The sequence below is a fragment of the Elephas maximus genome, chromosome 4 (genome assembly GCF_024166365.1).
Source record: "Elephas maximus indicus isolate mEleMax1 chromosome 4, mEleMax1 primary haplotype, whole genome shotgun sequence".
NCBI classification, from domain to species: Eukaryota; Metazoa; Chordata; class Mammalia; order Proboscidea; family Elephantidae; genus Elephas; species Elephas maximus.
This window is the reverse complement of record NC_064822.1, coordinates 79,823,181-79,841,837: the sequence shown is the minus strand read 5'-3', so window position 1 is coordinate 79,841,837 and position 18,657 is coordinate 79,823,181. Positions and strand designations below refer to the sequence as shown.

Genomic DNA, 18,657 nt, shown 5'->3' with positions numbered 1-18,657 from the left:
TAAAATAAACTTTCCAAGTAGTAAGAAAGCACACGTGCACACATGCGTACACACACACGCGTGCCATAGAAGTTTGAACCCAATTTAAATGGTACCATTACTCTTTGATTAAAAAAGAAAACTCATTAACACGAGAAAATATTGATTTGATTTAAAATTACCTGGAAATAATTTTTTTGTTCTATTTTATATACTTGGTTTTTAAGTCTGCACAACCTGGGTTTAAAATTAAATGGTCCTATATAAACGCTGAGGAAACCCTCGTGTCCTAGTGGTTCAGTGCTATGGCTGCTAACCAAAAGGTCGGCTATTCAAATTCACCAGGCGCTCTTTGGAAACCCTGTGGGGCAGTGCTACTCTGACCTACAGGGTTGCTATGAGTAGGAATCGACTTGACTGGCAACGGGTTTGGTTTTAGTTTTTTATTTAGAAGCTGTGGTGGTGCAGTGGTAAAGAGTTTCAGCTATTAAAGAAAAGGTCGGCAGTTTGAATCCACCAGGTGCTCCTTGGAAACGGTATGGGGCAGTTCTACTCTGTCCTGTAGGGTCACTATGAGTCGGAATCAACTCATTGACAATGGGTTTGATTTTATGTAGGAATCCTGGTGGTGCAATGGTTAAAGTGATTGGCTGCTAACCAAAAGGTCAGCAGCTCAAATACACCAGCCTCTCCTTGTAAACCCTATGGGGCAGTTCTCTTCTGTCTTTTAGGGTCACTATGAGTCCAAATCGACTTGATGGCAATGTGATTTTGTTTGATCATTCCATGATCAACAATTCATGTAAAAAAGCCCACCCTTTGCTTAGCAGCCATAGCACCTAACCACTACGCTACCAGGGTTTCCTACAATTCATCTAACAACCCATTAAAACCCATTGCCGTCGAGTCGGAACAATTCATATAGACTCTAGGAAATGATTGCTTAAATCAGCGACTCACTCTACAGGCTAAATACTTATTTACAATCTGTCAAGATGCCAGTCTGATGACATTTTTTCCTGCTCTATCATTGGCCTCCACATAGGGACTAAAGGCCATAAACTTTCTAGATATGGCCTGCCAAAACATTTTCCTTAGCTCATATACTGCCTTAAAAATTGGGTAATTCCACATGAAAATCTGAATTTCCAGATTTTCTTGAAAACCAATCAGAAGATCTTGTCAATGCTGGACCCAAATTTCTGCACGAGGAAAATAGGCTGGGGCTGAATACCCCCTGCACTTTTGGCGGGGGGGGGCACTTCACCACCACCAGTTCTTCCCAGTCCATCCACCACACCAGAGTTTCCTATACCTGACACTCTTTACTCATTTGTGTTACCTCTTTGGCTCCTCCAGGCGTTGGCATTTGGCAAAAAGTACTTTATAATATGTACATGTCATACTTATCAGTGAACAAGGAGAGTTGTAATAAGGTCTGAACATTCAGCAGTTAAAAATAAAACCACCAGGAATTCTAAAATGCTGTGAGTACTGTTAAGTCCTTGGGTTACAAATGTCGGACTTACAGACAGCTAGTAAACAAAAAAAAAACAAACCCAGGGCCATCGAGTCAGTTCCGACTCATAGCGACCCTATAGGACAGCGTAGAACTGCCCAATAGAGTTTCCAAGGAGCGCCTGGTGGATTCGAACTGCTGACCCTTTGGTTAGCAGCCATAGCACTTAACCACTATGCCACCAGTGTTTCCAGACAGCTAGTACTTGCCCTTTAATGTTATGTACATTTGCTGTAATTTTGAAACTACTGAACCAACCCCTACTCACAAAAAATTCTTTATCACAAGCACCTTCGCTTGCTGCTCATGCAGCTTTTAAATCATTGAAAAGGCTTTGAGCCTTCTTTTGCACTAATCCAAAAAAATTAAACTCACTGCCGACCAGTTGATTCTGGCTCATGGAGCCTGTGCTCGCTTCGGCAGCACATGTACTAAGGAACTGGAATGATCCAGAGAAGATTAGCATGGTCCCTGCACAAGGATGACATGCAAATTCCTGAAGTGTTCCATATTTGGAAACCCTGGTGGCGTAGTGATTAAGAGCTACAGCTGCTAATCAAAAGGTCAGCGGTTTGAATCCACCGGGTACTCCTTGGAAACTCTATGGGGCAGTTCTACTCTGTCCTATAGCGTCGCTATGATTCGGAATTGACTCCACTATAAAGGGGTGGTGGTGAGAACAGAGTAGAACTGCCCCGTAGGGTTTCCAAGGCCCGTAAATCTTTACAGAAGCAGACTGTCATTATCCTTCTCCTGTGAAGCTGCTAGTAGGTTAGAATCACGGACCTTTTAGAGAGCAGCCAAGTGCTTTAACCACTGTGCTACCAGGGCTCCCTTCACTAAAGTAAGGCTAAATAAGAGCCGTATGCACCTTTTCTGATGTAGCTACAAATTCGACTTAAAGGCACACTTAGGAATGATCTATTTGTAACCAGGGAACTGCCTGTACAGAGGGGATTTCTGAGTACAGAGGGGAGTTTTCTGAGTACAGAGGGGAGTTTTCTGAGTGCAGAGGGGAGTTACAAAACTATCACTCTAAACACTGTTAGCACCTATTTCAGTACTCTTTGTGATTAAAAAAATAAAAATGATGAATCAAAGGTGAATGAGTAACAATAATGTATAGTATGCTGCTGTTGTTATCTGCCCTACAACTTTGCCCAACTCATGGCGCCCCCATGCACAACAGACCAAAACACTGCCTGATCTTGCTCTATCTCTATGATCTGTTCCATATGGGACCATTGTGATCCATAGCGTTTTCACTGGCTGCTTTTCAGAAATAGATTGCCAAGCTTTCCTTCCTAGTCCGTCTTCATTTGGAAGCTCCGCTAAAACCTGTTCAGCATCATAGCAATACTCAAGCCTCCATCAATGGACAGGTGGTAACTGCTTATGAGGTGAATTGGCTTGGAATTGAATGAGAGTCTCTTCCATGGGAGGTGAGAATTCTACTACCGAACCACCAATGCCTCCCCTGCTCTAATCCACCCATCTAAAATACAGGATATATAACATTTCATCAGGTAGTTGTTTTAGCTTTATAGTAGTTTCAGGCTACTCTTGGCCTAATATGAGGTCAACTGCACTTGGAAGATGAATCCTTTGATCTCCTTGCAGTGATCCGTTGAAGACTCGGTGAAATAGAAAGTCACATTTGCCTATTCATACACACTAATCAGTTATTATATGTTAAGATAGACATCGTTCTGTCATGTTCTAAAAGAGATGACAGACAAGTTCACAAATATTTATGATTCATTATGATACAGGCTAAAGTAAACTGATGGTTTTGGTGATCAGTAGGACCAGAGAGGAGGGAAGAGGCATCTGACTTTGGGCCAGTAGGAGATGGTGAAATAAGGCTTCTCTGAAGAGGAGCCACATTTTGGAAGAAATTTTAAGGGTTATGCAGACGGAAAAGGGAGATAAGGTTTTCCAAGTGTAAACTCAGAGAAGTGTGAGATGACAGGGCATATTGAGAGACCTATGATTAGTTAGGCATTGTTAGTACATTATATTGTTGTTGTCGTTAGCTGCCTTTGAGTTGATTCTGACTCTTGGCGACCCCATATGTGCAGAGTAGAGCTGCTCTGTAGGGTTTTGGAAGCACACCTCTATGCCTATCTTCCAACATGCCTCTGGGTGGGTTCAATCCACCAACCTTTCAGCTGATAGTCAAGAGCTTAACCATTTGTGTCACCCAAGGACATCGTGGGATGTATTTTACAGAAGAGTAGAAGACAGAATTGAAGAGGGAAAAAGTAATAGGTCATAAAGAGCCATATATGCCATTCTATGGGGTTTGGCTTCTATCATTAAGTGCAATGTGAAACCACTGAAGAATCTTAAATAGGAGATGATGTGGATCATATATATATATATATATTTAAATTACTCTGGAAACAGTGTGGTAGGAAAATGAGAATGGATGAGATTGGAAGCAGAGAGTATAGGTGAGAGGTTGTACACTAATGTAAACAATAATTGAACTAAGGTAAAGATATTTATCCAGAGACAGAATATAGGGAGTTTTAAGTATCTATGAGAAACCCTGGTGGCGTAGTGGTGAAGTGCTACGGCTGCTAACCAAAGAGTTGGCAGTTTGACTCTGCCAGGCGCTCCTTGGAAACTCTATGGGGCAGTTCTACTCTGTCCTATAGGGTTGCTATGAGTCAGAATCGACTCGATAGCATTGGGTTTGGTTTTGTTTTTTGATGAGATATCTAGAAAAAAGAAAATGAGCAAGTACTAGAAATATCCATTAGGACCAGTTATAGAAAAGTATCCAGTTGTTGTTGTTGGTAGGTGCCGTAGAGTAGTAAATTAGATAAAAATTGATTTTGTTTCATTAGCGGTAGAAGCCAGATTACAGTGCGTTAACAAGTAGATGGAAGATGGGAAAGTGAAGACTTCTCATTTAGATTGTTTTTCAAGGTGCTTAGCTATGAAGAAAAACAGAAAATCAGCTAGACAGTGTTTTGAGGGATTAAACAAACTGTATTTGAAAAAAATATGAGACTTGTATATGTTTCCAGAGGAGAGAGGGAAGATGGAGAAGTTGAAGATGCAGCTTGGAGCAGGCAAAGGACTGCCGGAAGTAGATATCAGAAGAGGCAGGAAGAGGGACTCTGAACGCCCAGGTGGAGCTATGAACATTGGTTGAAGACAGAAACCTTTTCCACTGAGACAGGAAAATAAGAAATAAAGATAGGCATATGTGTAGGAAGGATGGTCTGAACTTGAGGCAGTACCCATAACATGGCCTTTATTTCTTCTATGACATAAGAAGGAAAGCACGGTCCAAGAGTGAAGAGGAAGATCATAGTTGTCATTTATGTATGAATTCCTTCATACACTCATTCAACAAGCACTTTTTAAATATTGCCATATGCCAAGCTCTGTGTTAGGTCCTGAGAAAGTGGCCAAAAACAAAGTGCACAATGGAGTCTGTCAAAGCACTCCAGGCATGAGTCAGCCAAGTCAACCAAAGAAGCTTTTAGCAAAGGACTTTGCAACTTCTGCACTGCAACATCCAAACCAGAATCAGTGCAAAAAAAGGAATCTACCTGATCTTGTAGTCAATTCTGGGAGAGGAACATTTTCAGTTTGGTTGTTTCAGATCAAGTAATCCCAAACAAGTCTGTTAAAATCTTCTCATTTTATAATTAGTTGTAAATTCATGATGTAGATAGAAGTTTAATTTTCTTTTTATTCAGAGTATTAGTACATTTATTCCCTTTATGTAAATTTGGAGCAATAGTAAGCAAAGGACTATGGAAAGAGCGAATTCAATTATTTGGAAAAATGGTGGCTTTCACATGAAATTAACTATAATGTTACCTTGTTCTGGCTGTACTTACTTAAATCTACATATCCAAAATCCACGTATAGTTTAGCAAACAGAGATGTCAGGGTAAAGCCAATGATTGGACCAATCATAGCTATTGCATGTAAAATACCTGAAAATATAATAAATGAATTTTATTAGATGCCAAGAATAGATGGTTCTTATCTTTTCAATATGTCTTTTAAAGTAATGTTGTTGTTCTAGGTGCCATTGAGTTGGTTCTGACATAGCAACCCTGAGTACAACAGAACGAAACACTACCCAGTCCAGGCCATCCTCACAATCGTTGCTATGCTCGAGCCCATTGTTGCAGCCACTGTGTCAATCCATTTCATTAAGGGTCTCCCTCTGTTTCACTGACTCTCTGCTTTACCAAGTGTGACGTCCTTCTTTAGGAACTGACCCCTCCTGATAACATGTCCGAAGTATGTAAGACGAACTCTCGCCATCCTTGCTTCTAGGGAGCATTCTGGCTATACTTCCTCCAAGACAGATCTGTTCATTCTTATAAGTCCATGGTATATTCAATATTCTTCACCAACACCATAATTCAAAGGCATCAATTCTTCTTTGGTCTTCTTTATTTATTGTCCAGCTATTGCATGCATATGAGACGACTGAAGATACCGTTGCGTGGGTCAGGCACACCTTAGCCTTCAAAGTGACGTCTTAGCTTTTTAACACTTTAAAGAGGTATTTTGCAGCAAATTTGCTCAATGTGAATTACATGACACATTTCTCCAAATAATTTTTTGGTAAGTAAAAAATGAATTTAGTAACACACGATTATTTCAAGGGTAGACACGGGAATGGTAATCACACAATCTAGTATTTTCTGTACATTACCTACATAAAAAGAAGAATGTCCTTCTTTAGCAAAATCATCAAGGTAAGAAATCCCCAAGGGTCCTACTGGGGCTTCCCCAATTCCACGAAGCATATTCCCCATTAATACATACATCCACATGTATGACCCAGTTTCTTTTGCACAACCTATGAAGACAAAAAAGGTTAATGTTATTTTAAACACTAATTAGATCCTCCCTACTAGAAATTCAACTATTTTAACTCCTTATTTCATTAAGAGGTTGTTTCTTTTTTCTAATTATAAGAACAATTCACATTCACTTTACGTAGTCTGAAAATACTGAAAAGCACAAGGGAAAAAAGCAAAAATCATCTGTAATCCCACAACACAACAGATCTATTTCTACTGTTTGTTGTATACCTTCCACGAATTTAGCGTATTATATACTTATTCAGCTCATATTGCAATTTTTTAAGCTTACTATCATATATGATAATTTTTTATGTTATCGAAATGTTTATATCATGATTTTAATGACTGCATAATAGTGTATTGAATAAGTTTCATAATTTATTTACTCAATCCTCTGCTTATGAATTGTAAAATATTTCTATTTTTATTCTATTAAATAGTGATGTCATTGCTATAATTGTAAATAAATCCTTGCACACATTCCTATTTTCTTAAGATAAATAAAAGTAGATTTGCTGAGTTAAATGGGTATGCATATTTTTATTCTTTAATATTTAATGGAAATTAGCCTCTAGAACTTACAAATTTACACACTCCCAGCAATACATAAGATGCACCTTTATCTTTCACCTCATTTTTTCTTATTTTAATTTTTTTCTTATAGGTTAAAAAATCTTTAACTAATGTTATAATTTGCCATTATAATTTATAATGCTTGTTATAATCTGTGAAAAAAAATTAATTGATATTATAATTTGCCTTTAAAGCTATTTTTTTCCTTATATTTGTGGCACTTTCCTCTTCTTTATTTTAAATGCATATATTCTTTGCCAATTTTTCTGCTGAAACCTTTCTCTTTTCTTATTTACTTCTAAAAAGCTCTTCACATATAAAATATATTAACACTGATTTTGACTCTAGGTAAGATGAAAATGTCCTATTGCTTTTTTAAATCAATTTGGATGATATCACAATCATTTTTATTAGAGATATAAATCTATAAATTTTAGAATGATTATTAGTATCACTATTAATTCTTACCTCTTCCCACTATTTCAGGTGATGTTCTATTGAGTAATAAAGTTTGATTAATTAAACAGGTTGACAAGCTTGATGTTGAGTTTGCTGATTGATCAATATTGTTTTCTTTAGAATACCTATAACTGTAAGAACATTATTGGATTTAAAATATTGCTTATCTACTGAATATTTTCATATATTCCAGAAATACATAGAAATTTTTCTCTTTATTTTTACTACTCTCTTCTTCAAACAACCAGAATAATTTTTCCAGCCTGTATTTTAGGAGAGGTAATGGGTGAAAGAGAAATGAGAGAGCCCAGTAAGAAAAGTCGTTTGATAGTCCCCAGGCAAAATGGTTATCATGTTGCTTTCATCCTAGGGGCGTGTATATTTTGAACCAGATATGAAACATTCTGGTTTCAGAATTTATTTTCAACTACTAACTGCAACTATCTATTTCTTCGATTACACTCTAAACTTCCTGATAATTTATGATGATATTTAATAAACTTTAGGCAGTATTTTCCAAATCAACCTGAGGCACATCAATACATCTACTTTTTCTATAAACAACATGAAATAAAAGATGATTTCTGTCCTTAAGGCATTTCATACTCTCTCAGAGAAACAGATATGATAAAATATATAATAATTTTAATATACAAGGTCCTGAGTTGTCACAAAGGAAAAAAAATCAGCTTTGTTTGGAAGTGAGGATGGGTGAATTGGAGAAGAGTTTATAGGGAAAATGACATGTGAAATGAATCTTAAAAGATGGCTAGGAGTTTAACAGGCAGGCAAAGCAGAAAAAGTATTAAAGGCTGCAGAAACAGTGCAAAGGTATGGCATACTATGGCACATTTGGAGACCTGCAAATAGTTTGGTGGGACTAGAGCATGGTTCTCAATTGTGGGAAGCAATGGAAGATAAAGTTAGGCAGATAGTCAAGGATCAAATCAGTGAGTGAGCTTCATATGTAAATGAGTTTAGATATTAACCCACAGGCAAGTGGTATCAATGTTTTTGACAGTGATGAGCCATAAGAAATACATTGTGCATCACAATCACAATATACATACCACACATACGGGCATTCACAAATATATGTACAACCAAAACAAGAGTTTCACAGAACCATATTTATCCCCACAGACATTTTATATTATTCTATTCTACCCTATTTTATTAAAAAAAATGTTGGTCCAATCACCTGGATTGATTTATTGATCCACTACTGGTTCAGGATCTGAAGTTTGAAGAACACTGCTTTAGGAAATTTGAAATTTTAGTCAGGAGCAAAATAATTAGTTTTTCATTTTAAAATGAATACTGTTTGTAGAATATGAGTTAAAGCAGAGCTGAAACTTGAGCAAAAAATTCAGGCCAGAGATAATGGAAGCTTCCACTATGTTAGTGACCAAAAAAAAAAACCAAACCATTGCCGTCAAGTTGATTCCGACTCATAGCGACCCTATAGGACAGAGTAGAATTGCTCCACAGGGTTTCCAAAGAGCGCCTGGTTGATTTGAGCTACTAACCTTTTTGGTTAGCAGCTGTAGCTCTCAACCACTACACCGCCAGGGTTTCCATGTTAGTGACGGGGGGATGAAAAGAAGAGGGCAACTTTGACAGATATTTAGGAGGTAGAATATGAAGATTTGGTGATCATAGTCATCTGTGTTAAAATAAGAGTCCAGGATGATGGTATGGATTGAACTGTGTCCCCCAAAAATGTAGGTCCACTTGGCTAGGCCATGATTTCCGGGATTGTGTGATTGTCCTCCATTTTATTACCTGATGTAATTTTCCTATGTGTTGGAAATCCTAACCTCTGTGATGTTAATGAGGCAGGATTAGAGCAGTTATGTTAATGGGATGGGACTCAATCTACAGAATCAGGCTGTATCTGAGTCAATCCTAAACCTCTACATGTTAATGAGGCAAGACCAGTGTGGGGTGTATCTTGATTCACACTCTTAGTTAAGCTACACCCTACTCAAGTCACACCCCTGCTTGAGTCACACTTTTTATTTTACAAGAAATAATAGGAAAGAGAAGCAAGCAGAGAGGAGAGGGGCCTCACTACCACCAAGAAAGAACAGCCAGGAGGAGATCGTGTCCTTTGGACCCCAGGTCCCTGCCCTTAGAACCTCCTAGAGCCAGGGGAAGATCAATGCCAAAACACATGGAGAAATCCAAGGAATGCTGAGCCCACAGATGTTGAAAGGAGACAAGGATCTTCCCCCAGAGCTGACAGAGAGAGAAAGCCTTTCCCTGGAGCTGATGGCCTGAATTTGGACTTCTAGACTTCTAAATTGTGAGAATAAATTTCTGTTTGTTAAAGCCATCCACTTGGGATATTGCTGTTATAGCAGCACTAGATAACTAAGGCAGATAATATCCTTGGCTTTGGTTTGAGTTCCGTTGTGGCTAAAGGAACCATTACTGAAACAGAAAATGTGAAACATCTGAGAAGCTGGTTTGGGCACAATGACAAATTCAATTTTGAGTATGTGATGGGAAATGCTTATGGGATGTTAGACTGGAAAGATCCACAGGTGGCTGATTATATAGACTGTGAGTGTGAGAAAAAGTCACTGTATATAGGTGATAATTGCATTTCTAGACATGCTGTCCATAAAGACCATGTAGAATGAAAAGGATGGGCATGATGACCAAAAACCAAACCCATTGCTGTTGAGTTGATTCCAACTCATAGAGACCCTAAAGAACAGAGCAGAACTGCCCCGTAGGGTTGCCAAGGAATGCTTGGTGGATTTGAACTGCCAACCCTTTTTGGTTGGCAGATGAAAGGGTCAAATGTTAAAAAAAAAAAATAATAATATGGTGACCAAGAAGTATGATTATTATACTTGGTAATGAAGGAGTAATTGATGTCTTTGGCAGAAACTGCTAATTGTCTCTCAATATCCGTTCTTCTCTCCTTCCAAAATAACAGAAATTTTATCTGGGAACATGGTGACCTGGAATAAAGTCTAATTTATCCAATATTTTTATATCTGGGCTCTGAGATATAAGTGAATTCTGGCCAATGGGAAGTTGGTAGAAATGTTGTGTTTCTGGATATGTTTTTTATGACTCAGCATGTGTGCACCCTTCGTTTCTTCTTTTCTTTCTTCCTTCCTCCATTCTATTACTTGGAATAATGTTGCCACAATTTGGACCATGAGGTTAAGGCCATGCAAGGCAGAGCTGTGTGATAAAAAGGAGCATCCCTGGACTGGCAACATTAACTTTTACCTGAAACATAAATTCTACCTTATTTAAGGTTCCCTGGGTGGCACGAGAAACTGGAATCCCTGGTGGCGTAGTGGTTAACAGCTACAGCTGCTAACTAAAAGGTCAGCAGTTCAAATCTCCTTGTGCTCCTTGGAAACTCTATGGGGCAGTTCTACTCTGTCCTGTAGGGTCGCTATGAGTTGGAATCGACTCGACAGCAATGGATTTGGACGGCACAAACAGTTAAGTGCATGACCACTAGCCAAAGTGTTGACAGTTCAAACCAACTCAGAGAGGCCTCAAAGACAGGCCTGTCCAATGTCACAGTCTTAAAAACCCTATGGAGCCGTTCTACTCTACACACATGGGGCTACCATGAGTCAAAATCAAAATCAATGGCAACTAACAACAGCAACCTTATTTAAGCCCTTGCTATTTTCCTCCATGAGCATCATAACTATACAGTGATGCTAGGGAGTTAGCTTCAGTGGAAATGGTGATGGGAAAACCCATATTGCAGTGAGTTGACTGGTGAAGCCTTATCAAGTAAATCAAAATCTTATAGGTAAAGACATGAAGTATATATGTTATACTTAATAGTAATAAACAGCTTATTTCTTTCCTATGGAATTGTACACCTTATTTAATGCTATCCATGTTTCAAGGTCTATGAAAGCTGTGGTCTATAAAACAACAAGTTAATTATTACAAAGAAAATGTGTATCATTTCTACACATACTTTGTGTGGTATCATTCTCACAAAGCGAATGTCTATTTAAAAGGAAAAAAATAAAATAAAATTCTACTACTAATTTATAGGTGAATGATAATTGTGCATACTAAAAATAGGTATTGAAATCCTGCCGCCCTATACCTATAAATATGATCTTGTTTGGAAATAGAATTTTCCTTGTTATGCTAATTACATCTTACATCAGTAGGGTACCTTCTATATCTACCATATTTTATGAAAATTTGTATAGCGGTGCTTACAAAAATACCTCTCTGGGGAGAGGGATGGTTGGCAAACAAATGTTTTATAGGATGGAGTAGAACTGTCCCACAGGGTTTCCAAGGAGTGTCTGGCAGATTTGAGCTGCCAACCTTTTGGTTTAGTAGCCATAGCTCTTAACCACTACACCACTAGGGTTTCCATTATTTGTGTAAGAATACTTTAATCACTTCTGAGTTAGAAAAAGAGCAGATTAGACACACATGGAGAAGAGGAAGACAGATGATTAAGACAAATACACCCACAAGGATTGCTGCCAGCTACTAGAAGCTGAAGTAGACAAGGAAGGACATCTCCCTAAAGCCACACCCTGAACTCAGACTTCTAGCCTCCTGAATTGTGAGAAAATAAATTTCTGTTTTTCAGTAACCACCCACTTGTGGTATTTGTGTTACAATAGCACTGGATGACTAAGACACTTACTATCCCATGAAGAAGTGTGGTAAAGCAGTCAAAATACTTCCAGTTCCCATAATGGTGCAACCAATTCCAATTAACTTTGGTCTGTGTAGCTTGGATCCAAAGTAACTTACAAATACAATCACCAACAAATTTCCTAGAAAGAAAACAAAATTATTTTGATATGATCCATTTCAGCAAATATTGACTTAGTCCAAGTTTGTGCCCTTGAAATAGCAGACCCCAGAATGAATGCAAATAAAGCAAAATACATGGTACCTTCCCTCAAAGACCATTTAATTGAGAATTGAATGGTAATTTAATTGAGAAGGTGAAACTCACCTACATTAGAGCACTCATTGTAAAGTTCTACGATATTCATAACAAGTAGAATAGGCTTTTAGATATGAAATAAATCACTTGACTTGCATGATGAAGTAAAAATTTTTTTTTGAAGAATTTGGGGTTAACTGGATTTTATTAGAAAGGAGAACAGTGGAGAAATCCCCCTCACTTGAGACAAAGATATTCATTCATGCATTTATTCATTCACTTCTAATATTTATTAAATGCCTATCATGTACCTTGCATGGGGTGAAACAAATTAACAAAAATGAATAAAACAAAACAAACGAAAAAATCCCAAAACAGTAAACCACGGTACTTGCCCTCAAAAAACTTATATACTAATAAAAAATAGATGAACAGAGGTGCTATTAAATCACAGAAAGGGGAGCTTAATTTAATTAGGAGTTTATGGACCATTTCTAGAGGAAAGACTATTTGAGATTTAATGTTGAGTAAAGTGTCTAGATTAAAAAGGGCAAGAAAAACATTCCAAGTGGAGGTAGCCATGATCAATACTGACCCACATGGAGCTACATGTAAAATAATGAACAGAGAACCAAGAATTACTGAATATTTGATGAGGAAAAAAAAAGAACTATAAACACCAAGCCCAAGCAATTAAATACTTGAAAGATGAAATGCTTTCTGAAAATCCAGTTAGTGTCTCTAGAGAGATATGTTACATCCACAGAATAAGAAGTAACCAACTAAAAATAATGAGAAAAATTATTGGTGTAAATCCAAAAATATGATAGAAAAAATGTACAAACTGAAACTGGACATGTCAACATGGAAGATGGCATCAGAGAAGATTAATGGAACAGAAAGAAAAAGGGGTATAAATTTAGGGAAAAAAATTAATGGAAAAAATTGTCAGAAAATTTAATACTCAATTTATAAATCTTTTAGAAAAAAAAGAAAATAGAGGCAAAAAGAAAAAATAGAAAATAAATTTCCTGAGCTTAAGGAAGACTTAAGTCTTCAGATTAAAGTTCCCATATGGACTGAACAGAAATAATGTAAAAAAGTAATGCTACATAAAAAAAAAAAAAAAAAAATCCTTTGCCATGGAGGTGATTGCAACCCAAAACGACCCTATGGGATACAGTAGAACTGCCCCATAGGGTTTCCAAGGAGCGGTTGGTAGACTTGAACTGCTGACCTTTTGGTTAGCAGCCATAGCTCTTAACCACCACGCCACCAGGGCTCTCCAGTCCTAGATAGAGGCTGCTAAAATTTGTGTAATTCAAGGATAAAGCAAAGGTACATATCAGTGAAGGAGAACCATACTGGTAATGATTTCTCATATACAATATTGGGTGTCATAAAACAGCAGATAAATATTGAAAATATTCTGAGGAAAACAGATCTTGAACTTTTACTTCTATTCCAGACAAATAACCACTCGACTATGATAGTGAAACAAGCAAGGGCTTAGTAGATATGCCAAGTGTTCAATTCTTTCTGGAAAAAAAAAAGTTACTTGAAGATGCACTCCAGAAGACCTCAAGACGTGACGTGAACTCACAAGTTTCAAGAGACAGTGGTGAGTAAAGAAACCAGTAAAACTTAGTAATGATTCCAAATATTTGCTGCTAAATAGATGCAAATTTTAACAAAAATATTAAGAATTAATTCCTTAATAGAAAGTGATATACAGTGAAGTAAATTATAAAGCTAATAGCATTCTAACACTAAAATTCTGGATAGCTTTAATAAAACTGGGAAAGGGAAGAGCGAAGTAGATGTCGGTGTACACTCTTTCAAATATCAAAAAGTCAGAATTCATATGGAAAAGATAGCTAGGTCATACTTTACACAATTATTTTTTAAATACTCACTAGTTAAATAAAACTAAATAAACAACAAATGTGGAAAATATTTGCAACCTATACAACAGATATAATTTTGGAGTCCCTCTGAATCATTAAAAAATGGGGGGGGGGGAGGAAAAATTGGAAGAGGCAATGAGCTTCCAATACATAGAATCAGAAAAAATGATATTTGATCATTATATAAAACCTCACTATTATTGGGGAACAGGCCCTGGTGGTACAGTGGGTGAGTGCTTGGCTGCTAACCGAAATGTCAGTGGTTTGAATCCACCATCTGCTCTGCAGGAGAAAGATGTGGAAATCTGCCTTGGAAACTCTATGGGGCCATTCTACTGTGTTCTACAGGGTCGCTATGAGTCGGAATTGACTCACAGTTTTGTTATTATTGGAGAAATTCAAATTAAAATGAAGACCACAAGCAATATCTTGGAAGTTCTCAAAAAAAAAAAAAGTGTTTTTTTAATCCCAAATTCTATACACAATTTAACAGTAGAAACCTAACTTAGGTTGCTCGAGGAGCTCCCCCTCTCTCCTCAAATCACCAGAATCATAGTTCTGTTTCTTCCAACTTTTCCACCAACCAGAGAGAAAGGGAAGGCAAGGCCCACAGTATGAATTCGCATGCAATGAGTTTGTGTTGGTCAGGGTTTTTCAACCATGTCACTATTGACATTTTGGGCTGGATATGTTTCTTTGCTGTAGGGGAATATCCTGTACATTGTAGGATGTTTAAGAGTATCCCTGGCCTGTACCCACTAAATGCCAGTAGCGCTCCACTTTCCCCAGTTTTGACCACCAAAAAAGCCTCTGGATATTGCCATATTGTCCCGGGGTGGCGACGGTGGTGGTGGAGGAATTCATCTGTTGAAAAGCAGTGGTGTAGAGCATGTATGAACAGTTTTTTACTTTTGCAAATCTGCTTACTAAGTAATAATTAAAACTGAAATAAAAATTACCAATTTCAAAGCTTCCATCAACTAAGCCAACAACAGAAGAGGATATATCGAATCTCCTTTCTATCTGAGTAATGGAACTTTTCATAATGGATGTATTTAGTGCTTTAGAAATAAAGGTGAATGACAGGGCCATGAAGAACACCTAGGAAAAAGCAGATGGAAAACAGAAAAAAAAAAAAAAAAGTTAATCAAAGGCCTAGATAAGGTTTATACGTGCATGGAATTTAAATAGCTTTCCTTCTTTACTCAAAAACATTATTTTTATCATCAAAAGCATAACCAACTTTATCCTATACTAATTTGTACTTCTCTGTCCTTGTAACCTTAACATCACTTTACTGATAAAGCATCGTTTTCTAACTTGGATACAGCATTATATTATTAGAGCAATGCAGTCAAGGTTGATAATTTTTTTTTTTAATAATTTTTATTGAGCTTTAAGTGAACGTTTACAAATCAAGTCAGTCTGTCACATATAAGGTTATATACACCTTACTCCATACTCCCACTTACTCTCCCCCTAATGAGTCAGCCCGCTCCCTCCTTCCAGTCTCTCCTTTCGTGACAATTTTGCCGGTTTCTAACCCTCTCTACCCTCCTATGTCCCTTCCAGACAGGAGATGCCAACACAGTCTCAAGTGTCCACCTCATACAAGTAGCTCACTCTTTGTCAGCATGTCTCTCCTACCCATTGTCCAGTCCCTTTCATGTCTGATGAGTTGTCTTCAGGAATGGCTCCTGTCCTGGGCCAACAGAAGGTTTGGGGACCATGACCGCCAGGATTCTTCTAGTCTCAGTCAGATGCTTAAGTCTGGTCTTTTTATGAGAATTTGAGGTCTGCATCCCACTGTTCTCCTGCTCCCTCAGGGGTTCTCTGTTGTGCTCCCTGTCAGGGCAGTCATCGGTTGTGGCCGGGCACCATCTAGTTCTTCTGGTCTCAGGATGATGTAAGTCTCTGGTTCCTGTGGCCCTTTCTGTCTCTTGGGCTCATAGTTACCATGTGACCTTGGTGTTCTTCATTCTCCTTTGATCCAGGTGGGTTGAGACCAACTGATGCATCTTAGATGGCCGCTTGTTAGCATTTAAGACCCCAGATGCCACATTTCAAAGTGGGATGTAGAATGTTTTCATAATAGAAGTATTTTGCCAATTGACTTAGAAGTCCCCTTAAGCCATAGTCCCCAAACCCCCGCGCTTGCTCCGCTGACCTTCGAAGCATTCAGTTTATCCCGGAAACTTCTTTGCTTTTGGTCCAGTCCAGTTGAGCTGACCTTCCCTGTATTGAGTGTTGTCCTTCCCTTCACCTAAAGTAGTTCTTATCTACTAACTAATCAGTAAATAACACTCTCCCACCAGCCCTCCCTCCCCCCCTCGTAACCACAAAAGTATGTGTTCTTCTCAGTTTATACTATTTCTCAAGAATTTATAATAGTGGTCTTATACAGTATTTGTCCTTTTGCATCTGATTAATTTCACTCAGCATAATGCCTTCCAGGTTCCTCCATGTTATGAAATGTTTCACAGATATGTCACTGTTCTTTAATGACGCGTAGTATTCCATTGTGTGAATATACCACAATTTATTTAAGGTTGATAATTTTTAATCAATGCCATTAACTGATTCCTAAGATCCTAGGTAATGATATCGGATAGTCAGGATGATAAGCTATTCTTTATCTGCAAGTGAATGTGTAGACTAACTGTGAGGCAAGTTACTAGACACTGTAAAAAGTAGCATTTCCAGGAAGCTAGCTCAAAAATGGAACTTTGAGGAGGCAAAGGGAAGCTCTACCAGCAACACAAATGACTGACATTTAACCTTAGATTCAGTGGTTACAGATATTTTATTTTAAATTTCGTTTTAACAAAACACATTGATTCATCCTTTCTCTTGAAGCTCACATCCACATCCATGAGTAAATCTCTCCTCTCGCTTCCTCCTACACTACTGCTTGTAGCCACAGTCATGTCTAGTCTGGATTATTGCAATAGCCTCTTAAGAGATCTCCCTGCTTCTGCCCTTCTCCTCTGTCTCTTCACAACACAGTAGCTAGAGTAATTCCCTGAAAATGAAAATCAGATCATGCGCTCGCCCTGTTTTACTGTTCACTCATGGTAAAATCTTAAGTCTTTCCAGTGGTCTAAATACCAGTTGCCATTGAGTTGATTTCAACTCATTTTGACTCCATGTGTGTCAGAGTATAATTGTGGTCCACAGTTTTCAGTGGCTGATTTTTTGGAAGTAAACTGCCTAAACTTCCTGCTGAGGTGCCTCTGGGTGGACTCGAACATCCAGCCTCTTGGTTAGCAGTTTGCACCATCCAGGGACTCTTAACAAACATTATGTCTTCTATAAGAATGTGTGAAACGAGAGAATCACTAAAGATACTCTACAGGTTCTTTCTATACATTCCTGGAGAGTTGTTCTTTTTTATCAATATGAAATACCACTTTTTGTGTGTTTAATAATTTTGATCTTGAATTCTACATTGGACAATACTAGTATTACTATCCAGTACCTGTCTGTCAGTTTGTCACACTGTGGTGGCTTGCATGTTGCTATGATGCAGGAAGCTACACCACTGGTATTTCAAATACCAGCAGGATCACTCATGGTGGACAGGTTTCAATAGAGCTTTCAGAGTAAGACAGACTAGGAGGAAAGGCCTGGTGTTGTACTTCTGAAAATCAGCCAATGAAAACCTTATGGATCATAACAGACCATTGTCCGACTTACTTGCTTTGGACACATCATCAGGGAGGATCAATCGCTGGAGGGATTCGTCGTGTTTGGCGAAGTAAAGGATGGGTAAGTTTGAGGGAGACCCTTGGCGAGATGGTTTGGCACAATAGCCACAGCAATGAACTCCCACCTGCCTGGGATCATGAGGATGACAAAGGACCAGGCAGTGCTTCATTCTGTTTTACATAAGTTCTCCATCGGTTGGAGTTTACTTGAAGTCAGCTACCTGTTGTCTCTGTATCTAGTATTACTGTCTTGATTTACTTGTATTAACATTTGCCTAGTACACTGCATTTTAATTTTTTTTCTTAAATTTTAACCTTTTGTGTCATTGTATTTTAGGTATCTTGTTGTTGTTGTTAGGTGCCATCGACTCGGTTCTGACTCATAGCGACCCTATGCACAACAGAACGAAACACTGCCCAGTCCTGAGCCATCCTTACAGTAGTTGTTATGCTTGAACTCATTGTTGCAGCCACTGTGTCAATCCACCTTGTTGAAGGTCTTCCTCTTTTCGTTGTCCCTGTACTCTGCCAAGCATGATGTCCTTCTCCAGGGACTGATCCCTCCTGACAACATGCCCAAAGTATGTAAGAGGTAGCCTCGCCATCCTTGCTTCTAAGGAGCATTCTGGTTGTACTTCTTCCAAGACAGATTTGTTCGTTCTTTTGGCAGTCCATGGTATTTTCAATATTCTTCACCAACACCACAATTCAAAGCTGTCAATTCTTCTTAGGTCTTCCTTATTCACTG

General features: G+C 38.2%; 1 protein-coding gene and 1 non-coding gene across 2 annotated transcripts in view; one reads left to right on the top strand and one right to left on the bottom strand.

Annotated features, from left to right (window-relative positions):
• The window catches only part of LOC126076271 (solute carrier organic anion transporter family member 1B3-like), a 47,226-nt gene extending 30,097 nt beyond the window's left edge, over positions 1-17,129 (bottom strand). Inside the window, exons 1-6 of the mRNA XM_049884842.1 lie at positions 17,064-17,129; positions 15,162-15,303; positions 12,047-12,179; positions 7,390-7,511; positions 6,195-6,341; positions 5,362-5,460 (exon numbers count right to left, since the gene is read on the bottom strand). Of these exons, the coding sequence (XP_049740799.1) occupies positions 5,362-5,460; positions 6,195-6,341; positions 7,390-7,511; positions 12,047-12,179; positions 15,162-15,303; positions 17,064-17,129 (709 nt within the window). The remainder of the gene's footprint in view (positions 1-5,361; positions 5,461-6,194; positions 6,342-7,389; positions 7,512-12,046; positions 12,180-15,161; positions 15,304-17,063) is intronic.
• On the top strand, positions 1,906-2,014 carry LOC126076642 (U6 spliceosomal RNA). The gene has a single exon (XR_007517567.1). It is a non-coding gene; the product is annotated as a U6 spliceosomal RNA (small nuclear RNA).
• Positions 17,130-18,657: the final 1,528 nt, after the last annotated feature.